Here is a 26,014-nt window from a genome sequence, read left to right as displayed (position 1 = left end):
TACCCAGCCAGCCCAGGTCGGGACCCCAACACACAGCCCAGCCTGCCCCTCCCCCACCGTCATGCCTCAAGGCTCAACCTCGGCAGCGCACAAGGGGGTCCCCAAAAGGTCCAGACCGGTGAAGGAGGCTCAGCAGAGACCCCCCCGGCCAGGGCTGACCCACACCCCGAGGGCTTCCACAGCTCCTTTGGGGGGTCACAAATGGCAGCCCAGCCACGGAGGCCAAAGCCACGCCCCGCCAGACCCACAGCCACAGCCGCCCCGCCCCAGGCCGCGCCCCAGGCGACCCCTCAGTGCAGCCTGAAGGAGAGGCGGGGCGTCCCGTGCCCCGAGCCACGCCCGCCCCCTGCCCCGAGCCCCGCCCAGGCCCGCCCCGCCCTCCGCGGGCACCCACGCTCCAGCCCAGAAACGGGGCGTGGTGGGCGCAGGCTGGGGCCGCCGGCCACGATCCGCACCCGCAACTGGGACACCCGCTAGCCTGCGCCCCGCACCCTGCCGCTGGGTGCCGCCTCACCTGCACGTGCTCTTTGAGGGCACTTTCACCACCTCCTTTCCAGCTAGGGAAACAGGCTCGTCCCCTCTTCCTGCACCCCGTCCCCCGGGAGCTGAAGTGAGCGGCCTGCCCCCCCACCGCCTCCTCTGGGATCCTGCGCGGGGCGCGCGGAGACACCCCCAGGTGAGAGGCACCAGACCCGGGGCCGCCCGGGAGGGCTGCTCGGAGGCGGCGGCAGGGCAGGGCCCCGCGTGCCGGGGCGGCCAGGTTGCGGGGCGCAGCTGGCGGAGCCCGCGCTCCCCCGGCGCCCCCTTCCAGGGACAGCCCGGGGCGGGGCGGGGCGGCGCGGGGCGGGGCGGCGCGCCCCCCGGCTCCACCCCTCGCCCCCGGCGCGGGCCCACGTGGCCGGGCGGGGCGGCGCCTCCCCTTCCTCCCGCCCGACCGCAGCCCGAGCCCCGCCGAGCCGGCGCCCCGGACCCCGCGGCCGCTGCGCCCCCGCCCGGTAAGTCCGAGCGCCGCGAGGGAAACTGAGTCCGGGCGGGCGGCGGGGCGCGGGGCGGAGACCGGGGTCGTGCTGCGGAGCGCGGGGGCCGCGGAATCCCCCTTCGCGGTGGGAAAATGAACTTCCACTCGCGCCCTGCCACGGTGCCGCTCCGCCCGCCCGGCCGCAGGTGGCCCGAGGGGCCCGTCCCGCCCGCGCCCGCCGCGGCCCTCGGGACCGCGCGCCCCAGCTCCCCGCCGCTCCCACCGAGCCCGGGACACGCCCGCCCGGAGTGACAGCGGCCGGGGACCCGGCCCCCTGACCCGGCTCTGGGGAAGAAGAGACCGGGCCGGAGGTCACGGCCGGCGCTGGAGCCGGACACTCTCCCGCAGCCCCGCCCCCTGCTCCGCCAGGAGCCTGAGACCCCAGCCTTTCTTGAGCCTCAGTTTCCCCATCTGAGCTCCAACGGGCGGGCCTCCGTGTCACCCTGTGGTGGCAGGGATCTCTGAGCCAGGGCCTCGGTGGGACGTGAGCCCTGAGCCCACCCGCCCGCCGACCCCTCTGCGCCAGCTTTCTTCTTGGGGTGTCTGCTGGGGGCCACACCCTGCTGCTCAGGGATCACCCCAACAGGCGATGTAGTGCCAGGGGTGGAACCCAGGTCAGCCACGCGCCAGGCAAGCCCCTGGCAGCTGTACCGTCTCCAGACCCCGCGCCAACTTTCTGGGGAGCTGGGGACACAGCTGGGGCAGCCCCCTTCACCAGGGCCTGAGCCCCGCGGGCGCTGCCGCTGCCGGGGCAGGGCTGGGAGCCCTGGTGGGTGTTGATGAGCTGTCAGCTCCGCAGGCTCCTGGCACTGCCTTGAATAGACCCGTGCTCCCTGCCTCCCTGCCCGGCCCTGCTCCTGCAGAGGTGCAGAGCCTTCCCACTGTGTTCCCAGGGCCAGCGCCCCCTGCTCGCCCCCGCCCAGGGCACCTAGGGGTGCTGGGAGCCGCTGCAGGTCCCGGGCTCAGGCTGCTTCTGCCTTAGGAGGGGCCTCGTCCCGGACAGCCGTCCAGGGCCCTCTTGTGGAGGAGGCGCAGAGACCCCCGCGCAGACCTGGCCGCTCAGAGGACACAGCGTGGGGTGTCCAGGGCCCCCAGGAGCCCTGACCACAGGAGCCACCCTGCAGCCCCTTCCCTCCCTCTGGCCCCAGCACCCCTGCAGCCTCCAGGCTGCCCCACCCCTCCCTGAGAGGGAAGGAGCTGGGTGGTCTGAGCCCCAGGACCCCATGAGAGCAGAGGGTGGGAGGAGAGGGAGTTGTCATCCTGGGTGCAGGCCCGTGAGGGGCTTCCTAGCCCCTGCGGGGGTCCTGCGGCACGTGGCAGTGGGATGGAGGACACAGCAGGGGCCCCCGCGGCCCCTCCAGGCCCGGCAGGCCCTGGCCATGCTGTCCCCGTTTCTGCTCCAGGCACAGTTCTGCACCGCCCGCGCAGCCTCGGAGGGGAGACATCTGTCACCCGGCCTGGGGGTGTCCTGTCCCCACAGGCACAGGCGAGGCCCGGACCCCGGGGGTGCGTTCAGGCAGGCGTGGGGTGAGAGGCAGCTCGGGGGAGAGGTGACGTGGACACCTGGACACGGAGCCTGGGGCTCCTGCTCCACTCCACTGGGTCAGGGTCCAGCCAGGGGGTTGGGCACGGCAGAGCCGGGTGTCAGGCCGGAGCCAGGCACGGCCAGAGCAGGGTGGGGGCTCCTCGCCATCAATCTGCCCCTTTGTCCCTGTTTCCTGGTTCCAGTAGGAGTCCTGCTGGGCCAAGGGACAGGGCAGGGGCTGGGGCAGGGGCCGGCAGCAGTGGCCAGGGTGGAACAGATGCCAGGGATGCCAGAGCCCCAGGGGCTGCATCTGGTCAGGAAGCAAGAAAAGCAGGCGGTGGGCTTCAGTGGAGACCCCGAGCCTAGGGTCACGGCTGGGGGCGGCAACGGCTGGGAGGCGGGGCGGGCGGGCGGGGGCAGCTAGGAGAAGGGGCTGTGCAGGGCTGTGGGCTGAGCCCCCACAGGTGGAGGCGGTTTTGGGGCGCCGGCCCCACCCTTCCTGTGCCCCCAGCCTGCTGGCCTGAGTGGGAGGGAAGTCGCCCCACCCCCGCCCTTCCCGGGAACCCAGCCTGGGCCCAGCCGCTGTGTTTCCTGTTGCAGTCGGTGCCCCGCCGGCGCGAGCCTTCTGCTCCGGAGTGGGCCCAGGGCGCGCGCGGGCCGTGGCACAGAACCCTGGCCCGTCCCAGGCTGCCCGGTCCGAGTCCCCTTGTCTCCGGAGCTGGCGGGCCCACTCCTGAACCCCCGGCCGCTACTCTGCATCTGCCCCGCAGGGCGCAGCCCAGGGGGTTCCTCTTTCCCAGGCTTACTCGGGGAGGCCGGGACAGCGGGACACGGGCCCGACCCTCGGCCCATAGGCCCCTCGGAGCTGGCCAGCGGGGGCCACATGGAGAGGGCGTCCGGGAGGGAGCGATGGGGACCACGGTGGAGAGACTCGCTCCCCCCAGGGCCTGGGCTGCCCCCGAGCTCCAGGCGCTGCCATCCCGGAGTTGCCAGGCAGTCGGGAAATCTGGGTCCTGGAAGAGCTAAAAATACTGCCACAGCCCCCGCCCGCAGTTCCGGAATCCCGAGCCGCGCTGCTCGGCGCCGCCCCCGCCTGCTGGCTCGGGCCCAGGAGCACGCAGCCCCCCCCCCCAGCCCTCCTCATGCCCGCGTCTCCCGGGGGCAGAGGTGGACAGAGGCGCCCCCAAACCTCCCACCCCACGCGGGGGCAGGACGCAGCCTCTGCCCACGGCTGGCTGCCAAGGCGGATGTCAGCGTGACGGGGCTGCGGGCAGTGGATCCACTGCACACACACGCACATGTGCACACTCATACATACCTGCACACGCACAGGCACACGGCCGCGCGCATGCGCACAGCAGCGTGCGCACACCGACCCGCAGATTGACAGACGTCAGTCGGGGTGGGGTGTGGCCGCCAGGGAAGTGTCCTGCTAGGAGTGGGCGGAGGGAGGCCCCCACAGAGCTGCCCGCACCCCGGCAGTGGCCAGGGTCTCACTGGACCGGCGTCCCCTCCCCGCAGCCTGTGTTGGCTGGGAGCGTGCCCCCACGCCCGGGGACACCCCGCTCTGGAGCCCTCGCAGGGATACTCCTCCCGGCCCGAGGAGGCCACTGCAACCGCAGCGGAGCCCCGAGGGTCCACCCAGCCTCAGCCTTCTGAGCTAGCAAATTCCTAGCAGGCCGAACCCACTGGGGCGCGAACGTGCATTCCTGAGCAGGCTGGCCACGCCCCCGTGGGAGAACCGCTTGCAGAAACTTGCCAATGGGAACTCCGTCCTGCGGGAGGCCACGCCCCCCGTGGGAGGGTCGCTCACAGAAACTTGCCAATGGGAACTTCGCCCTGGTGTAGGCCATGCCCTCTAAGGAAGGGCCCGCCCCTCCGCGGCGGCGGGGCGGGGTTTCAAGAGCACTTTCTGGAGCGGGCTGGCAGTGCTCAGATAAAGCCTGCCGGCCTGGGCGAGGAAGTGTCCAGAGACCCCTGGGTCCAAGTGGTCCAGCGAGTACCCTGTTGAGAACAGAGAGTTGTCCTTGCTCTGGGACAGCCAGCCCGTAAGCCCAGCAGGAAAGCACCTACTTTCCAGCTTGTATTTATCAGGAGGTCATCACAAACACACACACACACACACACACCCAGACACGCACACACACAGGCATGCATGCATGTGCAGGAGCCAGCACAGGTGACTAGGCAGAGGCTTATCTTGCTCTGTGCCTGTCCACGCGTTCCTGTGCGTCCAGGTCATGCCCCAGCTGTTGGCCAGGGGCTCGAAGCATTCCTGTGGTGGATGGACTCGTGCCTGCCCGCAGGCCCCGGGGCCAGGCCTGTGGGACAGGATCCAAGTTTGATCTTAAGACTGAAATAGGGGGACAGTAGAGTGCGTAGGGCATAGGGCGTTTGCCTTGCACACAGCCAACCCGGGTTCGATTCCCAGAATCCCATAGGGTCCTCCAAGCACCACCAGGAGTAATTCCTGAGTGCAGAGCCAGGAGTAACCCCTGAGCTTCGCTGGGTGTGACCCAAAAAGCAAAATAAATAAAGAACTTGCTGGTTAGGGGCTGAAGTGATAATCAGCGGGTAGGGCGTTTGCCTTGCACACGGCCAACCCGGGTTCAATTCCCAGCATCCCACATGGTTCCCCGAGCACCGCCAGGAGTAATTCCTGAGTGCATGAGCCAGGAGTAACCCAAAAACCAAAAAAAAAAAAAAAACCCTTGCTGGTTAAAAAAAAAAATAAAGAAGACTGAAATAGGGACAAAGATTAAGGGCTCTGTGATGAGTGAGGCCCCAGCCTTCCGTGGGGACGGTCGCCGGGTGGTGCTGGGCTTCCTGGCTGCTTGCTGGAGATAGAAGCCTGACTTCCCGCCGGCCCCAGCAGGCACAGCTGTGGTCTGAGCCCCGTGTTTATCCGCAGGCGGCCCAGCCACTCCTGAAAGTCAGCGGGTTCTGAGAGGAAGGGGGTTCAGGTAAGGGACCCCCACTCCTGGGGTCGTAAGTGATGCCCGTCCACCCTGGGTGCGCCCTGGGCACACTCCCTGCCTGCACAGAGCTTGGGGGCACAGTTGCACCCCCCACGTCCACACTTCCCGAGACAGGGTCTATAAGCTGCAGCGCCCTGGGTGATGGCAGAGGACTGTCCCCTGCACACCCGCACCTCGGGGCCCTGTGCTGCAGGATGAGAGGCAGGAGAGTGGGGGCCAAGAGTGGGGGCTGGGGGACTCAGAATAATGTGGGGTCAGGGGAGTGTGGATCAGGAGAGTGGACGGGGTCAGGGGAGTGGAGGGGTCAGAGTGGGTGGGGCCGGGAGAGTGTGGGGAGAAGGAGAGTGGGGGGTCAGGAATGTGGGGACAGGTGGAGGTCGGGCCAGGAGCAGGCAGGAAGGTGCGAAGGCAGGCGCAGACCCAGCTCAGGACCCGGCTGGTGCCCCCCACACCCCCTGCCTGTGGGAGCCCTCAGGGATGCTGAAGAGGAAACTGAGGCTCAGAGCAAGGAGGGCTGGCGGGGGGGCTGGGGGCTGCTTCCCATGTGGACTCCACACGAAGAGAGTCCGGGAACCCAGAGCCGGCAGCGCAGCTCGCACCTGTCCTCTCATGTGGCCGCCTCTCCGGGGCTTCCTCTCTGGGAGGGGCGGTCACGGCTGCTGCTGCAGGACGAGCTGTCCACGGCGTGCACAGGCCGCCCGAGCGTCCCTCCTGGCAGGCCAGCCAAGGCGGCTCCAGAAATGCCCTTTCCTCCTTCCCTGCTGGGTGGTCTCCGCTGGGCTGGGGGCCAGGTGGGGGTTGGGAGCCCCGGGGCGCCGGCCAAGCCCACCGCCTGTCCCACAGATCAGCACCATGTCGGTGAAGGAGGGCGCCCAGCGCAAGTGGGCGGCGCTGAAGGAGAAGCTCAGCCCGCAGGACTCAGACCCCACGGAGGCCAACCTGGAGAGCGCCGAGCCCGAGTTGTGCATCCGGCTGCTGCAGGTGCCGTCCGTGGTCAACTACTCGGGGCTGCGCAAGCGCCTGGAGAGCAGCGATGGCGCCTGGATGGTGCAGTTCCTGGAGCAGAGCGGCCTGGACCTGCTGCTCGAGGCCCTGGCGCGCCTCTCTGGCCGGGGCGTGGCGCGCATCGCCGACGCCCTGCTGCAGCTCACGTGCATCAGCTGCGTGCGCGCCGTCATGAACTCGCAGCCCGGCATCCGCTACATCCTCAGCAACCAGGCCTACGTGCGCCAGCTCTCCCAGGGTGAGGGCGGACAGACAGACGGACAGACACGGGCACCAGCTCTCCCGGGGTGAGGCAGACGGACGGACAGACACAGGCACCAGCTCTCCCGCGGTGAGGCATGCGGACAGACAGACACGGGCACCAGCTCTCCCAGGGTGAGGGCGGACAGACAGACGGACAGACACGGGCACCAGCTCTCCCGGGGTGAGGCAGACGGACGGACAGACAGCTGGACAGATGTGCAGCTCTCCCAGGGTTAGGGCACACAGACGGATGGACACGTGTGCCAGCGCTCCCGGGATGAGGGCAGACGGACAGACAGACACGTGCGCCAGCTCTCCTGCGGTGAGGCAGACGGACAGACAGACATGGGCACCAGCTCTCCCAGAGTGAGGGCGGACGGATGGACACAGATGGCAGATGTGCCAGCTCTCCCGGGCTTAGGGCACCCAAACGGATGGATATGTGTGCCAGTGCTCCTGGGGTGGGGGCAGACGGACAGACAGATGGACAGACACATGTGTCAGCTCTTCCCGGGTGAGGGCAGACGGACGGTTGGATGGACAGACACGTGCATCAAGCCTCACAGAGTGAGGATGGACAGATGGACAGTTGGACAAACACATGCGCCAACCCTCCCGGGGTGAGTTTGTGGGTAACCGTGGCTGACCTATGCCCCAAGCCCCTTCTGCTGATGGAAGGCGGGGGCCAGGCGTGGAGACCCCAGACGATGCTGACCCCGGCTGGCCACCAGCTGCTCTGGGCGCTATGCTGGGACCTCCTTCACCCCACTTTCCCTGCCCCTTCCCTGGGTCCAGCTGCAGCCCCGTGGGGGCAGCAGAGTGGGCTGGGCCGGCGAGGATGGCAGAACACAGGTTTCACATGCTCGAGGCCCTGGTCTGATGCCGCCACTCACTACTTGTCCCCGAGCACCAAGGCAGGAGTAGCCCCTGAGCATCACCAGGTGTGGCCCCAGAACAAGCCAGTCGTGAGAACGAGGCCCACCCTGTTACACCCAGCCCCTCCAGCCCCTGGGCCCTCACCCGCTCTTGCTTGGTGCTCCCCTGACCCTACCGGGTCCTCTGTTCTAGAAACCCAGAGGCCCCGCCCTGAGCTACCCCTGCCCTCACCTCCACCTCCTGCCTTTGCACTTGCAAAAGTTCTGGCGAACTGTCATCACCTCCAGGAAGCCTCCTCAGACTGCAGTCAGTCCCGAATCTCTGGGCCGTACCCTCAGTGGCCGGAGATGGACAGTAGTCACTGCCTGTGTGCCCCCACCCCCTCAGGAGCTGCCGGCGACAGGCAGGGGCTGGGAGCGAGTGCCACCTCCTCTACTCTGTGCCCCTCTGGAGTCTCTTGTGACTTGCTCTCAGCAGAGCCTGCTCGAAGGCAGCCGAAACTTCCCCGGCTGGGATGAGGACACTGCCAGGAGAGGCCCTGGCCACGGGGTCAGCTGTGGGGGGAAGGGGCGAGGCACACGGGTGGTGCAGAGCGCCCCCTGGTGTCCGCTTCCCACTAAATGAGCGTCTAGGTAGACTGGACGCCCAGGGGCTGCGAGGTCCACGGCCCCCCTGAGACATTGGCCTGTGCTCTGCAGCTCTGGACACGTCCAACGTGATGGTCAAGAAGCAGGTGTTCGAGCTACTGGCCGCCCTGTGCATCTACTCTCCGGAGGGTCACGCCCTGGCCCTGGACGCACTGGACCATTACAAGGTATATGCGCACAGAGCGGGGCCAGGGGGGCCTGGGGGGCCAGGGTGCACGCTGACTCCACGACCCCGCAGACGGTGTGCAGCCAGCAGTACCGCTTCAGCGTCATCATGAACGAGCTGGCCGACACGGACAACGTGCCCTACGTGGTCACCCTGCTCAGCGTGATCAACGCCATCATCCTGGGCCCCGAGGACCTCCGCGCCCGCACGCAGCTGCGGGGCGAGTTTGTGGGTAACCACCGGCTGACCTGGGGCGTGGGAACCCTGGGGACGCGTGCCCCCAACCCCCTCTGCTGACCCCCCCGCGGTATGGCGAGGCCCCACTGACCCCAACTCCACCCCCAGGTCTGCAGCTGCTGGACCTCCTGAGCCGGCTGCGGTGAGTTGGGGGGGCTGCTTCCGGGGGACCCCGCCCACCCTGGGGTCCTGGCGCAGGCGGGGACGGGCAGCCTGGACCTCCCTGGCCCAGGGACGCTGTATTTCTCTGGAACTCCAGCTGGGTGTAAGGGGTCCCCCAGCGTTGACCGGCCTCAGGCAGAGCAAGTCTGGGGGAGGGAGGTCAGCTTGGGGAGCTAGTGTGGGGGGCGCAGGGGGCCAGCTCCGCGGGCAGTAGGCCCTTGGGTGCGGCGGGTGCAGCAGGCTCGCCCGACCCCCGCAGGAACTTGGAGGATGCCGACCTGCTCATCCAGCTGGAGGCCTTCGAGGAGGCCAAGACCGAGGACGAGGAGGAGCTGCTGCGCGTGAGCGGGGGCGTGGACATGAGCAGCCACCAGGCCGTGTTCGCCAGCCTGTTCCACAAGGTGGGCGACGCGCCCCGCGCCCCGCGCCCCGCGCGCCGCCCCGCGGAGCCCCGGGCTGCCCACCCGTGAGCTGACGCGCGCCCGCCGCAGGTGAGCTGCTCGCCCGTGTCGGCCCAGCTGCTGGCGCTGCTGCAGGGCCTCCTGCACCTGGAGCCCGACCTGCGCTCCGGCCAGCTGCTGTGGGAGGCGCTCGAGAGCCTGGTGAGCCGGGCCGTGCTCCTGGCCAGCGACGGTGAGCAGGGGGCAGCGCGGCCCGCCCCGCCCCGCCCCGCCCGCGGCCCTACCTGACGCCCGCCCGCGCTCTCCAGCCCAGGAGTGCTCCCTGGAGGAGGTGGTCGAGCGGCTCCTCCCGGCCAAGATGCGGCCTCCTCCCGGCCCCCTGGACAGGGCGCACAAGAGTGTCCAGGCCGACATGGACCAGAGTCGGAGGGGCAGCACCCCAAAACCCAGTGATGCCCCCGAGGCCGAGGCGGAAGGACTGCGGCCTCCAGAGCCCCAGAGCCTCGGCGCGGAGTCGGCCCCGCCCCCGCCCGCGCCCCCCCTCCCCGCGCCCCCTCCGCCGCCGCCCCCGCCCCCGCCCCCGCTTCCCGGCCTGGGGACCGCCTTCCCCCCTGGCCTCCCGCCTCCCCCGCCCCCGCCCCCGCTCCCCGGGGCGCAGGGCCCGCCCCCGCCGCCCCCACCCCCACTGCCTGGTCTGGCCGGGGGCCCGCCGCCGCCCCCGCCTCTGCCCGGCACCTCGGGCCCCCTGGCTGGGGTCGGCGTGGAGGAGGTGGTCGTGGCCCAGGTGGACCACGGCCTGGGCTCGGCCTGGGTCCCCAGCCACCGGCGCGTGCAGCCGCCCACGCTGCGCATGAAGAAACTCAACTGGCAGAAGCTGCCGTCCCACGTGGCCCACGGTGAGGACCCCCAGCCCCTCGGAGGGGCGCAGCCTCTGACCTGGGGCAGGGAGCAGCGCCCTCCCCTGCCGGCCCCGCCCGTCCAGCAGTGCCCGCCCCTCCCCCGCAGAGAGCAGCTCCATGTGGGCAGCGCTGACCAGCGCGGGTGCTGCGGGGCCCGAGCCCGACCTGTCCAGCCTCGAGCGCCTCTTCTCCTTCCCCGCGGCCAAGCCCAAGGAGCCCTCGGCAGTGGCCGCCCGCAGGGAGCCCAAGGAGGTGGGCCGGCCGCGCGCGGCGGGGGGCGCGGGGGGGTGCGGCGCCCGGCCGGGCGGCCCAGCCCAGCCCCGTGTCCCAGCACAGCCCCGCGTCTTCCCAGATCACTTTCCTGGACTCCAAGAAGAGCCTGAACCTCAACATCTTCCTGAAGCAGTTTAAGTGGTGAGCAGCGGGACGCCGTGTCCTCAGCCCCGTCCTTGGCCAGGCAGCGAGCCTTGCGCCCGGCCTGGCCAGGAGGCGGGGGTCACTGGGCGGGAAGGGACTTGCTGAGGTGGCCCGGAGGCTCTCCCAGGACCAGACGGGTGGTGATCAACCTGCACAGGGGCCAGGGGGCCGACAGGGGTGCCCGAGCGTGCTTCAGTCCCAGAGAGACCGACGCAGGCGGTCACTGTCCTGCAGCCTCGGGGCGATGGGCAGGGGGCCCGGCGAGGCCATGCCGGCCGCAGGTGTGACTGTCCCTCTGCCACCCCACCCCATGGTGTAGCTCCAATGAGGAGATCGTGGCCATGATCCGGGCCGGGGACACCACCAAGTTCGACGTGGAGATTCTCAAGCAGCTGCTCAAGCTGCTGCCGGAGAAGCACGAGGTGGGCCGTGGGGGAGGGGGCGATCCCCGCAGCCCCTCCTGCGACGGACACCGAGGGGTGCAGGGCGGGAGACTGAACCCCCCCACCCTCCCGCAGATTGAGAACCTGCGCAGCTTCAAGGAGGAGCAGAGCCGGCTGGCCAGCGCTGACCAGTTCTACCTGCTTCTGCTGGGCATTCCCTGGTGGGCTGCAGATGGGCCCCAGGCACGGCCCCGAGGGTGGGGGCGGAGGGCACACCTGCCCCAGGGAGGGGGCGCCCGGGGAAGGCTCTGCTCCCCCGCGCCAAGGTGCTTGTCCCAGGCCCCGCCCGGCCTTCCTGACCCACCGCCCCCCACAGCTACTCCCTGCGGGTCCAGTGTCTGCTGCTGTGTGAGAGCACGGCTGTGCTGCTCGCCATGGTGCGGCCCAAGGCCCAGCTGGCGCTCGCCGCCTGCCACGGTGAGTGCCTCACACGCGCGTCCATGCGTGCACACATGTGTATTCTGCACTTGCCAACGGTGAGGAACCCAGGCCGGTGCAGCCCCTTCTGGGACAGCCCCTCCGCTGCCCTTCCGCAGCGCCCAGTCGCTGAGGCCTGGGATAGCCCCATGTTCCAGAAGGTTCCTCAGCATCCTCCCTGCAGAGCGGGGCAGAGACACCTAGGGAGGTGTACTGTTTAGGGGGGCTGCAGTCCCCTTCCTGGCTGAGCCTGGGAAGGAGCATGCGGGGATCGAGGGCTCCTACGGGCACCCCTCAGCCTCACCTGCCCACCCCAGGTCTGCTCAACAGCCAGCAGCTGCCCGTCTTCTGCCAGCTGATCCTGAAAATTGGGAACTTCCTGAACTACGTGAGCCAGCTGCCCCCATCTGCTCCCCCCCTCCCGGCCCCGCCCCTCCCCCTCCGCTCACGCCCTCCCCCTCCAGGGCAGCCACACGGGGAACGCCGATGGCTTCAAGATGAACACCCTGCTCAAGCTCACAGAGACCAAGTCCCAGCAGAGCCGCGTGACCTTGTTGCACCACGTGCTGGAGGTGGGGCAGTGGACACGTGCAGGGATGTGAGGGGGCAGGCACACCAGAGGGTCTGGGACACGTGGGGACCATGTGAGATGGTGGTCAGGCATCAGGGGGCTTCCCTGGGACCTCCTGAGACCCTCTCAAACCCTCCCCAAAGCCCTCCCCAACCCTGTTCTCCCCATCGTCTCCCCACACTCCTTGAGAGTACGGACTTTGCTGCTCAGGCCAAGGGGGCTGTAGAGGCAGGTGGGCCAGTGCTCATGCTGTGGTGTGTGGCAGGAAGTGGAGAAGAGTCACCCGGACCTCCTGCAACTGCCCCAGGAACTGGAGCAGCCCTCCCAGGCAGCAGGGTAGGCCCCGCCCTCGGGCAGCAGGAGCCCCGCCCACAGTAGCCAGGAGGCCCTGCCCACGAGCAGCAGGAGCCCCGCCCACAGTAGCCAGGAGGCCCCGCCCATGAGCAGCAGGAGCCCCGCCCACGGGCAGCAGGAGCCCCGCCCACGGGCAGCGGGGGGCGGGGGGCCTCATCCCCAGGGAGTGCCAGCCAGGACTCTCACCCCGCGAGGCCTGCCTTTACCGGCCACCTGGTGGCCCCAATTCCTAGAATCAACCTTGATGTCCTCCACACCGAGCTGAGCTCCAACCTGCAGAAGCTGGAGGAGATGGCGCAGAGGGTGTGCGCAGCTGAGCCCGAAGTGCAGCAGCAGTATGGCCAGCGCCTGCAGGCAAGCAGGGACCGGGACGGTGAGCGGGCAGGGGCAGAGGCCCGACCTGCGGCCCGGCCCTGACCTGGCGCCTGTCTCAGGCCTGCATCGAGGCTTCGCGGGAGGTGGAGGAGCTGCTTCAGGCCATCGAGCAGCAGAAGCTGGCGCTGGCCGCCTACCTGTGCGAGGACCCCCAGCAGCTGTCCCTGGAGGCCACCTTCAGCACCATGAAGGCGTTCCGGGACCTCTTCATCAGCGCTCTGAAGGTGCGTGGGGCCTTGAGGGCTGGGTGCGGCCGCGTGCCGGGGGCTCCCGCTCACCGGCTCCCTGGGGCGCCCGCTCACCAGCATCTCGGGGCACCCTAGGAGAACAAGGACCGGAAGGAGCAGGCGGCCAAGGCTGAGCAGAGGAAGCGACAGCTGGCAGAGGAGGAGGCGCGGCGGCCGCCGGGCGAGGAGGGGAAGCCTGGTGAGGCCTGCAGGAGTCTGACGGGGCCTGGGGTGGGCGGCGAGGGGAAGGCTGGGGGCATCTCCCTGAGGCTGTGGCCCCCAGGCAGGAGGGCCCCGCAGCAGGAGGAAGTGTGCGTCATCGACGCGCTGCTGGCCGACATCCGGAAGGGCTTCCAGCTGCGCAAGACCAGCCGTGGCCGCGGGGACCCGGAGGGCAGCGCCAAGGCAGCCCCGGCCGACCTCCCAAGGGCCAGGGATCTTGGTAAGACCCTGGCTACCTCCTGGCCTGCTCCCTTCCTGCCCCCTTCTCAAGGAAGTCTCCCAGAAGTTCGGGAGGGCCCGGGCTGCCCCTAGGCCGGGGATAGTCTCCAGCCTCACCTGTGGGTCGGGGCTGTGCACACGCCTTGGCTCAGGCCCACAGCATGCGGGGGTGCACTGTGTGCCCCGAGACTGCGAGGACCCTGTGGGGGTGGGCACTGCCCCTGCGCAGTGGCCATCGTGCTTGGCCCCCAGGGGAGCTGGGATCCGGGAGCTCCACCAGGCCACCCACTGGCAGTTCCCTCCACAGCAGCCCCCAGTGACTCTGCAGGGACCCCCAGGACAGGCCCCAGCAGCGCCCCCACCTCGGAGCCTGGTCCACAGGCTGCGGCGGCCGGGGAGGCCCAGGGCGGGGACCTTGTGGACACCCCTGCAGGAGCCCCGGGAGAGGAGAGCCGCCCCTGTACCCAGCAGAGACGCTCGTCCTGGTACATGGACGCCCGTGAGTTTCCGCTGCCTGAAGACCTGCAGGGCCCCCCACCAGAGCCCAGCGCACAGCGGGGCGCCTGCCAGGCTGAGGCGGACAGCACAGGCCCGGGCGAGGGGAACCCGGACGAGGACACGGGCCCCGACTCTGCACTGGACACGTCGCTGGACAGGTCTTTGTCTGAGGACGCTGTGACCGACTCCTCGGGGTCTGGCACCCTCCCTCGGGCTCGTGGGCGGGCCTCGAAGGGCACAGGCCGGCGAAGGAAGAAGCGGCCCCCCAGAGGCCAGGAAGGTGAGTGTGGGGGCCGTGGTGCTGATGCCCGGGTCTCCCCAGGAGGGGACAGCCCCTCTGCCTGGGAGGGAGCTCGGGGGCACACTGTGTCTGGGTGCCCGGGCCCCGCGGCCGTGCCCCTTGAGCCCAGGGGCCCGGGCGCTGAGCGCGTCTCTCTTTGAAAGCAGAGGTGGCCCCCGACCCCGCCGCCGGTAGGGCAGGCAGGCTGTGCGCCGTGCAGTGAGGTAGGTCTGGGCGAGCTCACTGTGAGGGCGCGGCGCACTGACCACTAACGGGGACACTCTGCTCTCACCTGCCTGCGGGCGCCACACTAACTGCCCGCCCCGACCCTGCCGTGGGCTTGCCTTGCTTTGCTCGTCCCCCCTCCAGGGTGCAGCCTCCGAGCACAGGGGCTCTGGAGGGGCGGGCCCCCAGGCACCCCAGGGCACTGCCTGTCCAGTCCTGAGGGCAGGACCGTTGGGGTCTGGGCTGGGGCCCCCAGGGCTGCACCCCGTTCCCCACATGCCAGTTCCTGGGTGCCCCTCGGGGCATCACTCCCACACTTGGGGAAACAGCGTGAGGAAGCTGCGGTGTCCAGTGGCCGAGGACGCTGGCCTTGCTGCTGACCCCGGCCCCGGGGGTTACCACAGGTCTCACGACACTTGCTGGCACCCCTCGCGTCTGCAGAGCTGTGGGAAATGAGGTTCTCCTGGCCTCTGGGGCAGTGCCGGCCCCTTGCTGCCCCCCGCCCCTGGCTGGTGATACGGAGTCTGGTGGGCGCGGGACACCCCCACCTCCGTGGGCTGAGCCGCCCTCTCCTTCCCGGTCTAGATTCAGGCGTGGGGGTGCTGTCGGCCCCCCAGCCCTTACACAGCCTGTGCCCCAGCGTGTGCCCACCCTGCTGTCCTCAAACCCAGGGCTGCCTGAGTGCCCAGCCCGGGGGCCGCTGCTGGGACTCGGGACAGGCGGGCGGGGTGCTGGGACCTGGTGACCCGCGGTTCAGGAGCAAGAAGCCCATGGCAGGGACACTCGCTGGGGTCACTCCGGCGCCCTCAGGGGCTGGACGGAGAGTGTGGGGTCAGAGCAGGTGAGCTAACTCCGCGCTTTCCCTCCCTCCCCAGGCCCCAGGCCCCAGGCCAGAGCCAAGTGAGGCCTCGCTGAAGCCCGACTCCTCCGTGCCTTACCCAGCCAGCGCAGCCCCTCGGAGCTCGGGGCGGCCGCCAGGACCCCAGATGTGGCTGGGCCAGTCCGCCCGCACCTCCCAGCCTGCTTTCCATGCCCGCGCCCGCCCTGCATGTGCCCGTCACCCACACAGGAGCGGCCCACCCCAGGAACGCGCCCCCACGGGCCCCCGCTGTCCTTCCGGGTCTCTGCTCAGCTGGCCTGGGGCAGAGCAGCTTCAAGGAAGGGCCAGTGTGGAGGCTTTTCTGCTGGGTGCCGGCCGGGTGGGGGCGCGGGGGCCACAGGACAGGGTGGGCTAGTGCTACTGCTGAAGATGGGGCGCCCCGGAGCTGCCCCCCTTTGTCCACCCGGCCTGCCTGCCCCCCACTCCAGCAGGGACCACTGCTTGTCCTGCTTGTCCCTGAGGGCCAGAGGCTCAGCCGGCCCAGCCCCGCCGCTTCCCAGGCGTGACCCAGGCTGCGGGCCCAGCTGCAGGACATTGCAAATAAAGAACACGCTGGTCGCATGCATCCCCGCCCAAGCGAGGGTCTGACCCCTGCCCGGTGACTGAGGAGGGGGCTGGGGAGGCCGGCGGCAGGGGGTGCAGGGTTGGTGAGTGGTACCCGGGCAGAGATCTCCGCTTGGAGACCCTGGCAGAGGCCCCTGGCCATGTGTCTTCCGCTCTCGTATTCAGTGACTCGGCTCAGAGGTTGACAAGCTTCTGACCTACTTCTAGAACATTCCATCCTCTGCCAGGGTCCCTGGCCCACTATGTGCCCCCTGCCCCATGCCCAGCCGGGCAGTGAGGATGCGAGCCGTGACGCTGTCCAGACCCACCTGTGTGCCCGCGTCACCGCCAGCGCGGGGCAGGCCTGTGGGTGCTGGTGGCCCGGCCGTCTGCTACATGAGTGCCAGCTGTGGGGAGAGACCGCGGGCGCTGCAACCCTGCCGTGGGAGCGAGGGCCCTGCGAGGCTGGTTCCTGGGCTAGGGGGAGCCCGGGCGGCAGAGCAGCCGTCCCCGAGTCACGTGGCTGTGTGGCCACCCTCCAGGCCACGGGGAATCTAAATCGAGCAGGCGGGTGACTGGCAGTGCCCAGCTGCAGGCTGCCCAGGGCTGTTTATAGATGAGCGCACTGCCCCCACCAGAGACTCTGGACAAGCCCCACTGAAGCCCTGTGCCACCCTGTGCCCACCTCACTGTCTCCCGGAGCACTGCCCCCGTCTCACGGCCCCTGAAGGCTGTGCGCGGCTCCCGTGCCCTCACCGCACCCCTCTCCCTTGCCCACTGGCCTCCCCAAGGCCCTTGTTCCTGGGATCCCTCACCCCCAGTCACTCAGGACTCCCCAGCCCCCTGAATGCCCCCGAAGACCCAGGCCAGGTCCCCGCCCTGGGCCGCTGGCAGCGAAGAGGTGTCTCAGGCTGCCAGGCCCGCCCGAGCCTGGTCTCCTTCCCACGCACACTTGTACCCACCTCAGCTGCTGTCCCCAGAGAAGAGGACCACGCAGGGGACAAGTGGCCCAGAGCCGGGGCGGCCGGGGGGTGGGGCTCCCCTGAGGCCAGGGCTTCGCTGTCCCAGTGACCTCTGTCCTTCAGGGCAGGCTTCACGCCTTTCCTGGGAACCCCAGCAGCCGGGGACTCCCTGGTCCTCCGCAGGCCTGGGGTGCTTGGAGGCCCCTGGCCACCCGGCCACCCCTGGGTCCCCGCGCAAAGCAGCTGGCCCGGGTGTCTGCACGGCTCCCCGCGACAGTGTGACGGGCAGGGGGACGCGCTGTCCTTCCTGCGGCGCCGGCGCGCGCGGGCAGGTGTCTCCCCTCGGGGGGCCCGAGGATGCCGCGCGCTCGGCTGACCCCACCCCTCCCCCGGCCCGGCGCGGCGGGCGGGTCCCGGCGTCACGGCCCCGCCCCGGCCCGCCCCGGGTGGCGCCTTTTAGCGGCGGGCGCGCGGCCCCGGGCGCGGACGGCGGCATGTCGGGCACCCGCGCCCCCAACGAGCGCGCCCCCGGCGCGGGCGGCGTCAAGCGCGGACGGCTGCAGCAGGACGCGGCCGGCGGCTCCCGGGTGACCGTGGTGCTGGGCGCGCAGTGGGGGGACGAGGGCAAGGGCAAGGTGGTGGACCTGCTGGCCACCGACGCGGACATCATCAGCCGCTGCCAGGTGCGGGCCCCGTCCTCCCGCCAGGGCTATAAATACAGCCGCTGAGCTGGGGACACTTGACCCCGGGGTGGGGCCTCCCAGCACCCTCCCCTCCCGTCGCGGGGCAGAGGGGCAGGCAGGGGCCCGTGGACCCCAGGGCGGCGACGGGGGCGGGCAGCGGGGCGGCCGCTGGGCTGACCCTCGCAGGGGCCAGGCTGAGCTCGGAGGGGGTACCGCCAGGAGCCCCGCGCCCTGCCCTGCCGGATCCCCCGGGACGGAAGTGGCCTCGCGCTGGGGGGCCGCCGGGACCTGTCCGGCCGTGCCGCCCGCTGTCCCGGAGTGACCAAGGGCTGGGCGGTCGGCGCCCGGCCGGCAGCAGGCGGCGCTGGACGCGCTCCCCGCGGCCCCGCCCACCCCGGCGCCCCCTCCCAGCCCCTCCTCGGGCGCCCTCCACCGCCCCGCGGGGTCCTGAGGCAGCCGTGAGGGAGGGTGGCCTCTTCTGAGTGCGTGGACGAAGCCCAAAGTTGGGCACCCCGAGGCCGACGGCCTGACGACCCCCGGGGCCGCAGGAACATGCGCGCAGCTGCACCTGCCTCCCACCCCCAGGCCAGAGCGGCCCCAGCCCGCGCCCCCCGCCCTGCACGGCCTCTGCCGCCGCCAGGGGGCGCACTATTCACACCTGCCCCGCGTCACCGGCTGGCGGGGTCCCGGGGCTCCCCTGGGGTCGCGTGGGGGCTGCCGGGCTGATCTCGTACAGTCCCCTCGGCCGGGAGCTGCCTGGGAGGGCGCCCGAGGGAGTGTCAGTGGAGGGGAGGTGCGCGACGGGAAGGTGGTGGTGAATGCACGCGTGTGTGCTTGCTGGGTGAGTGGAGGGGGTGCGGCGCGCGTGGGAGCGGCAGAAGCGCGCGGGCTGGGGGTCCATCCGGACACACGCGGGGCCTCCTGCCCGGGCCACCTTGGGGGCAGGACCCTCCCAGAGCAGCAGCCGGGCCCTGCGGGACAGCCCCGGGGGGGGGGGGGGGGGGGAGCCGCAGTGGGGGCTACGCCCTCCCGGGACCCAGCGGGCGCCTCGGCTGCTCAGTCGTGCCAGGACCCTGGGGTCGCTGCTGTTCCCGCGGGGCAGGGGCGGCAGGAGCCGCGCTCGGGACACACCTGTGCTCAGGACAGGCCTGTCCCTGTGCCCCAGGCCCGGGCAGGGCGCAGAGGGTGGGGGTGTCCTGCCTTGAGCATCTCAGCGCTGCCTCTGGCTCCCGGCTCCTGGCCTGTGGCCTCCGTTCCTAGGAGCCCGTGTTTACCCCAAACACGCCGGGGCGGCAGGGAGGAGGCGGGCAGAGCTGGTCTCGTGGCCCCACCTGGCAGGAGCGGGGCTGAGGGCACTCGGGTTCTCTGAAGCCCACGCCTCTGCTGCCCCCACATCCACATCCTCCGGCAGACCCCTGGGCCCCTGCTGGGCCCCCCTCGGCCCTGCCAGAGACCCTGCTCCAGCCTGCGGCCATGCCCACCCAGGGAAGGGCGCGGGCAGCTGTGCGCCCAGTGGTGCCAAGTAAGCCCCAGAGTCTGTCGGTCGCAGAGCTGCACCCCACACCCATGAGCGGCGAGATGCCAGGGCACCTGGGGGCAGTGGGGGGACTGAGGGGTGGGGAGCTTTGGGGGCCAGGGCAGTGCAGGGCTGAGGGGAGGGCTATGCAGGGGGGGTGCCGGAGGCGGGCAGCGGGGTGGTGGGCGCACTGGAGGAGCAGGTAGCCAGGGACTGCGGGGACAGGGCAGTGGGGGCTGCGCTGGGTCTGGCCCTTCCGGAAGGTGGGGGGGGCAGCCCAGGACTGCAGGGCCTGGTGACCCCGGGGGGCGGGGGGCTCTGTCCCTAAGGGAGGCCTGGCCTAGCCCCTGCAGCCCCTCAGGAGCCTCTGCCCACAGGGGGGCAACAATGCGGGTCACACGGTGGTGGTGGACGGCAAAGAGTATGACTTCCACCTGCTGCCCAGCGGGATCATCAACGCCAAGGCCGTGTCCTTCATCGGTGAGTGCCCGGCCCTCCTGCCTCCGCCGCTCACCTCTCCCTCCTTCCCTCTCCCTCTCTCCCTCCCTCTCTTCCTCCCTCTCTCCCTCCATCTCTCTCCCCCTCCCTCTCTCCCTCCCTCTCTCTCTCCCTTTCTCCCTTCCTCCCTCTCCCTCCATCTCTCTCTTCCTCCCTCCTTCTCTCCTTCTCCCTCTCTCCCTCGCTCCCTCTCTTCCCTGTCTCTGTTCTCTTGTCTCTCTCCATCTCTCTCTTTCCGCTTCTTTCCATCCCTTTCCGTCTATCTCTTCATTTCTCCATCTCTTTCCACCTGTTTTCACCATCTCTCTCTCTCCATCTGTCCCTCTGTCTCTCTACGTCCCTCTGTCCTTCCTCTCTCTCCGTCTGTCTCTCTCCAGGAGTCAGCAGGGCCCCTTGTGTGTCCCGCCCTCCCGGGTAGCCAGGGATGACGGAGGTCGGCCCCCAGGGCCTGGGCCGGCAGTTCTGTACAGAACCATGTCGGGTCTGCTGGGGCCGGGCCTCTCACGGGAGGGCGCTGTGCCCCCTCTGAGCAGCGGTCCCCAGGGAGCAGGGCACAGGACGTGACAGAGCCAGCACAGCTGCCCCCCAGCCCGACCACGTGGCCGCAGCAGGACGCCGTGGCATTTTGGTGACCTTTTGTGCTTGGGTCAGCTGGCGCCTCCCCCACCTGGACGTGTCCATCTGCCTCCCAGCACTGCTGACCCGGGCCCCAGGGCGGCCTGAGGAACAGGGGCGGCGGTGGCCCCGCTGCCTTCCTTCTCTGCTGGGGGCTGTGGCTGGGGCTGAGGGTTTGCCCGGGAAAGTGCCCCTGCCCACTGCCTGGTTTTGCAGGGGCCCCGCGTCGCTGGGAAAGGCACAGACATGACCGGTGCCACGACGTGCCAGGGCTCGGGCACAGCCCCCAGTCCTGCCCTGCCCCAGCACCTGCCCCGCACCTTCCCGCCTTCCCACCAAGGCCCGGCCCTTCACCCCGACCCTCCCCGGCTGCCTGTATCGGTTGCTTCAGCAGCACCGAACTCAGTGGGCGGAGGGGCGCCTCTGGGTGTCCGCAGTGCTCGGCCCTCAGTGCTCAGGCCGGCCCCTGCTCACAGGGAATGGCGTGGTGGTGCACCTGCCGGGCTTGTTCGAAGAGGCCGAGAAGAACGAGAAGAAAGGTGGGTCCCGGGGCCCGGCAGCAGCAGGAGGGACGGGGTGGGGGGTCCTGTGGGCGCTGGCGAGCGGGCATGTGCCCACAGGTCTGAAGGACTGGGAGAAGAGGCTCATCATCTCGGACCGCGCCCACCTCGGTGAGTCCCGCCCGGTGCTGGGGCCAGAGGCTGCGAGGCCGAAGCCCAGCTGGCCGCTGACCCCGTGTCCCTGCCGCAGTGTTTGACTTTCACCAGGCAGTGGACGGCCTGCAGGAGGCGCAGCGCCAGGCCCAGGAGGGCAAGAAGTGAGCAGGCGGGACCCCCAGCCCCTCCAAAACAGACCTGGCGCGTGAAGGGCGGACACGGGGTCCCCAAGCCCAGAGGGCGCCCCTCTCCAGGGCCACCCATGGCCCCCAGCCCTAGATCCCGGGGTTCCCGCATCCGTCCCCAAGATGGAAGAATCTGTGTGGGATGGAGTGAACAGTGACACACACATGACATGTATATGCCATGCATTCTTACATGCAGCAAACCCAGTACCCACGTGTGCCCACATGACATCTAATATTCACGTGTCCACACATGACACATATTCACACATGACACCCAATACTCACATGTGTCCACATGACACCCAGTACTCATGTATCCATATGGACACTCTACCCACATATGACACACATGTGACACATGACACCCAGTACGCACATGTGGCCACACATAACAGTATTCCCATGTGGCCACACCTGTCACCCACTATGCACAGGCATGTTCACACGTGACACCTTGTACACAATGCTTGCTTGGCACACAGTACTCATGCATGCATGAGTGCATGACATAGTGCTCTCACGTGTTACACACAGTACACTCAAACAGACGAGGTACTCACACATGACACTGGAGTACTCCCGCATGTGCACATGGTACAGTGACCAGCCATACTCAGTTATGGTGCACACGCGTGCCAGCCCATGTGCGCGCACAGATGTTTGCACATGCGCACAGAGTGCGCACTGGGTTCTGCCGGAAGCAGATGCAGCAGCGCGCAGCCCGTGCCCCGCCCCCTCTTTCAGCATCGGCACCACCAGGAGGGGCATCGGGCCCGCCTACTCGTCCAAGGCCGCGCGCACGGGCCTGCGCATCTGCGACCTGCTGTCCGACTTTGAGGACTTCTCCACCAGGTGGCCGCGGGGCAGGGCGGGGCGGGGGGCGGGGGGCGGGGTCCCCCGGCTCACAGTCCGCCCGCAGGTTCAAGAGCCTGGCCCGCCAGCACCAGTCCATGTTCCCCACGCTGGAGATTGATGTGGAAGCGCAGCTCAAAAAGCTCAAGGCGAGTGGGGCGCTCACGGGCCGGGCCGCCCCTCGGGGCTGCCCTCCTGGCCACTGGGGCCTCTGCTGGGGGGAGCTTCTACGCGGTGTCCAGTGCAGGACTGGACGTCAGGGCGTCTGGCCGCTGAAGCCCAGAGGGCCCATGGGCGAGCACAGATTACGGACAGCTACAGCCCTTCCAGAAGGTTCTTAGGCCTGGTCACTGAGTTCAGGGGCACTGCCATGAAGGCGGGACGGCAGTGGACAGGTGTGCCCACAGCCGCCCCATGCTCAGAGGCCGGGCTGGCCAAGCCCCTGGCACGTTGCCAGACCAGGCCCGGGTTTCAGGGCTTGGGGCCGGAGGGGCCGGCGCAGTCAGGACGCCCAGTGGGAGGGCGGGGGGCCGCAGAGGCCCCGCCCCCGCTCAGGGCGGCTCTGCCCGCGCAGGGCTTCGCGGAGCGGATCCGCCCCATGGTCCGGGACGGCGTCTACTTCATGTACGAGGCGCTCCACGGCCCGCCCAAGAAAATCCTCGTGGAAGGCGCCAATGCTGCGCTTCTGGACATCGACTTCGGTGGGTCCTGGCCCGGTGGGCGCATTCCAGGGGCGCTGTGCCGCGACCCGCCCAGTCTCATTTCGCGGGGGAGGCTCTCAGCGCGGGACCACCCCATGACTTGCCGGGGTGCCCCTGTCCCGCAGGAACCTACCCCTTCGTGACATCCTCCAACTGCACAGTGGGCGGCGTGTGCACGGGCCTGGGCATCCCCCCCCAGAACGTGGGCGAGGTCTACGGTGTGGTGAAGGCCTACACCACCCGCGTGGGCATCGGGGCCTTCCCCACCGAGCAGATCAATGTGAGCACTTAAGGCGGGGAGTGTTGCGAGGGGTGGGTCGAGGCTCCGGGAGAAGCAGGGCACAGAAGGGGCGGGGCATACAGGGGCGAGGCGTCGGGAGAGATGGTCATGTGACAGGCAGGGCATACAGGGGGTGGAGCATCGGGAGAGGTGGGGCATAGGAGGGGCAGAGCATGTGACAGGCAGGGCACACAGGGGGTGGGGCACCTGGAGGGGCGGGGCATACAGGGGCGGAGCATGCGGGGTGGGGCGGCGGGGCATGGTTGGGCGGGGCGCGGGAGGGGAGGGCACAGGAGGGGCGGGGCGTTGGCAGGGGCGAGGTATTAGGGAGGCGGGGCGAGCGGGGCCCAGAGGCAGTCCTGCCACGTGCACACAGCTGCACCCACGGCGCCTGGTGCCCTCAGAGCTCGCCCGCTCTGCTGTCCCGGTGCCCTGGGCACACCACAGCGGATCCTTTCCGCCCACGCCGGGCCCTGGCGGCCGGACCAGAGGGGAGTGTGAGCGCTTAACGGGGCCCAGGTGCACCTTCTGGGAACATGCAGAGGCTTCGCGGGGAGTGCTTGGAGAGGGGCCCTGCTGCCCGCTGCTCTTACCTGAGCTGGAAAGGTGAGCCAGGCTCACGGTGTCCCCGGGACCCCCCAGCGTGGAACCTGTCTTCACAGAGCCCCCACAAGTACAAGCCACTGGGGGCAAGTGGAAGTCAGGAGGCAGCAGCGGACTTGTTGGGGTCCAGGGTCCCCTAAAGGGGAGGGTAGGGGGTAGGGAGAGAGAGGACATGGGGAGGAGGGGAAGGGAGGAGAGAGGGAGGCAGGAAGGGGCGGGGCAGGGAGTAGGAGAGGAAAGGGAAGAGGGGAGCAGGATGGGAAGGCAGAGGGGTGTAGGAGGGGAGGTGAGAGGGGGAGGGGAGAAGGGGCGGAAGCCGGGCACCCCAGGGCAGGAGAGTGGGTGTGGGCCCAGTCCCCTCCTCACCCACCGGACTCTCAGGTTGGTTCTGCGGCTCTCAGGCCATCTGGGGGGCCTGGTGGGCTATGTCGCCGACCACTCAGGTGCCAGGTCTCGAGGGGGCCGGGCCGAGCCAGGGCTGGTATGATGCCGCTGCTCTCCGACAGGAAATCGGGGACCTGCTCCAGAACCGGGGCCACGAGTGGGGGGTGACCACAGGCAGGAAGAGACGCTGTGGCTGGCTGGACCTGGTCATTATCAGATATGCTCACATGGTCAATGGCTTCACAGCGTGAGTTCCAGTGGGTCCCAGGGCGGGAGACTGGGGGTGGGCACAGCGCCCTCCTCACGCCCTGGACACATGGGGCATGGACTTGTCGGGCAAGTCCAGCTGCGGCTCAGGACTCTGGCCCACCTGTGGGTCACATCCCTGACCACCCAGGTCTCACGGGGGCCTGAGGGGTGCTGACTGCACTCAGGTGTGACCCAGTGTGGCCCTCACTCCCTTCCAAGTGGGGTCCCTTGGCGGGCACCTAGGGGGTGTGTGGGGCAGCAGACATCGGGGGGCCGAGGGGATGCTGGAGAAGCTTCGGCGAGCAAAGTAAGTGTTGGTCGCTCAGGGCACAGGTTGTGTGGTAGCACGGTTCATCCCCACAGGCCCAGGGTCACTGGTGACACGGCCATGGGGTCACTCTGGCCATCCCAGGCAAGGGCAGTGCTGGGTTCCCTGAGACCCTCATGCAGCCCAGGGGGTGGGGGCCGCAGGATGGGGGTACGGGAGGTGAGGGCCATTTGGGTGCGGGGGGACAGGAGCCAAGGGCCCGGGCCTGCAGCATGCCCCTCACTGCTCTGGGCAGGCTGGCCTTGACAAAGCTGGACATCCTCGATGCCCTGGATGAACTGAAAGTGGGTGTCTCGTACAAGCTGAACGGGAAGAGGATCCCCCACTTCCCAGGTACGCCTGACGAGGCACGAGCCCCGCTCTCAGGAGGCTGAGAGGGCGCCGGGCCCTGCTTGAAGGTGCCAAGGCCGGGCTTGGTGCCTGTCGGGGGCACAGACCCCTCGAGGTCCTTCAGCATCCCCGGGCGGGTGCGTGCAGATGGCAGGGTCCAGGGTCCTGGTTGCGGCCAGAGACCGAGATGACCCGCCCCCGGAGAGCGAAGCAGCGGCCAGGCCGGGGAGGCGACCCCAGGCACCCCTCGTGTCTCCCCAGCTAACCAGGAGATCCTGCAGAAGGTGGAGGTGGAGTACGAGACGCTGCCGGGCTGGAAGGCCGACACCACGGGCGCGCGCAAGTGGGCCGACCTGCCCCCGCAGGCGCAGAACTACATCCGCTTTGTGGAGAACCACGTCGGCGTGGCAGGTGCGGCCCGGCCCCGCCCCGCCCCGCCGCGCGCCCTGCCGCGGCTGACCCGCCTCTTGCCTTTCAGTCAAGTGGGTCGGCGTGGGCAAGTCCAGGGAGTCGATGATCCAGCTGTTCTAGCTGAGCCGGACGCGGCGTCCGCTTCTGTCCCTTCCCACCCCGCACACCCGGCTGGGCGCCTGAGGACCCCTGGCGCCCACCTGCATGCTGGTCAGTCATGGGGCCCGGAGCTCGCATCTCTGTCCCTGCTGCGTGTCACTAATAAATATGCCGGTGGCCTGTCCTTGTCGTGTGGACTCAGGCTCTGGTGGGTCAGGGATGCCCGGAGGGCACCTCTGCCATGATGCCGGGTTGGCGGGCCTGCGTGATGTTCCAGTGGGCAGGGCACTTGGCTTGCACAGGCCAACCTGGGTTTGGTCCCCTGAGCCCACCAGGAGTGATCCCTAAGCACAGCCGGGGTGCCTGGCAGCTCCTCCTTGAGTGCCCCAGGCCTCCGGCTTGTGGGCACATCACTGTCCTGGGCCGGCTGAAACTGTGGCTGCGCCCAGCCTCCCTGGGCGCCCTGGGGCGAGGGCCTGGGGCTCACTTCGAGCAGCCAGCCAGGCTGGGCCTCTGCTGAGGAGCTGCTGGCGGCCGAGTGCCTGCTCACAGCCCCCCACCCGCGCCCTAGGAAACCTGCTTGGGGGTCTCTGCTGGGACCCTGCGTGTGCCATTCAGCTTACCAGCTGGCTTTAGTTCGCGGGTGGAAGACAAGTCCGTGACTTAATCTCTTTCTCTGAGGCCTTTCTCACAAGCTCATCTCTCCTGTGGGTCCCAGCCTTCCATCCCGGGACGCGGCCCGCTAGAGCAGGACAGCCTGAGGTACAGCCCAGGTGACGCTCAGCTCGACGTCAGCAAGGAACAAGCAGACAGATAGGGGGCAGGGCCTGG

At 69.4% G+C, this 26,014-nt stretch overlaps 2 protein-coding genes across 7 annotated transcripts; both read left to right on the top strand.

Annotated features, from left to right (window-relative positions):
- The first annotated feature begins 517 nt into the window (after nucleotides 1–517).
- Nucleotides 518–15,850, top strand: INF2 (inverted formin 2). 6 transcript variants are annotated; one of them, XM_055133967.1, is made up of 24 exons: nucleotides 908–995; nucleotides 5,455–5,506; nucleotides 6,365–6,764; nucleotides 8,344–8,459; nucleotides 8,531–8,690; nucleotides 8,804–8,837; nucleotides 9,117–9,258; nucleotides 9,349–9,490; nucleotides 9,567–10,154; nucleotides 10,264–10,409; nucleotides 10,510–10,571; nucleotides 10,894–10,996; nucleotides 11,093–11,178; nucleotides 11,334–11,434; nucleotides 11,752–11,822; nucleotides 11,899–12,006; nucleotides 12,271–12,341; nucleotides 12,593–12,713; nucleotides 12,794–12,958; nucleotides 13,058–13,160; nucleotides 13,245–13,403; nucleotides 13,710–14,180; nucleotides 14,348–14,404; nucleotides 15,281–15,850. In XM_055133967.1, exons 3-23 carry the CDS (start codon nucleotides 6,374–6,376, stop codon nucleotides 14,401–14,403), a joined length of 3,396 nt encoding a protein of 1,131 aa, XP_054989942.1. In that variant the 5' UTR covers nucleotides 908–995; nucleotides 5,455–5,506; nucleotides 6,365–6,373; the 3' UTR covers nucleotide 14,404; nucleotides 15,281–15,850. The 6 variants fall into 6 exon arrangements, with proteins under 6 accessions (XP_054989943.1, XP_054989945.1, XP_054989941.1 ...); XM_055133968.1 differs by lacking the exons at nucleotides 908–995; nucleotides 5,455–5,506 and adding an exon at nucleotides 518–676; XM_055133970.1 differs by lacking the exon at nucleotides 5,455–5,506 and having other exon boundaries at nucleotides 863–995; nucleotides 13,836–14,180.
- Nucleotides 15,851–17,236: 1,386 nt separating this feature from the next.
- Nucleotides 17,237–25,367, top strand: ADSS1 (adenylosuccinate synthase 1). Its single transcript, XM_055133972.1, has 13 exons — nucleotides 17,237–17,473; nucleotides 19,367–19,469; nucleotides 20,579–20,641; nucleotides 20,723–20,773; nucleotides 20,853–20,919; nucleotides 21,691–21,798; nucleotides 21,866–21,947; nucleotides 22,373–22,499; nucleotides 22,625–22,779; nucleotides 23,889–24,013; nucleotides 24,579–24,676; nucleotides 24,935–25,084; nucleotides 25,152–25,367. The coding sequence occupies exons 1-13, from the start codon at nucleotides 17,285–17,287 to the stop codon at nucleotides 25,202–25,204; spliced, it is 1,371 nt and encodes a 456-aa protein (XP_054989947.1). The 5' UTR covers nucleotides 17,237–17,284; the 3' UTR covers nucleotides 25,205–25,367.
- The last annotated feature ends 647 nt before the right edge of the window (nucleotides 25,368–26,014 follow it).

This window comes from Sorex araneus, chromosome 3 (genome assembly GCF_027595985.1).
Source record: "Sorex araneus isolate mSorAra2 chromosome 3, mSorAra2.pri, whole genome shotgun sequence".
NCBI lineage: Eukaryota > Metazoa > Chordata > Mammalia > Eulipotyphla > Soricidae > Sorex > Sorex araneus.
Note: the sequence above shows the minus strand (reverse complement) of the source record. Positions and strands in the feature narration are given on the sequence as shown.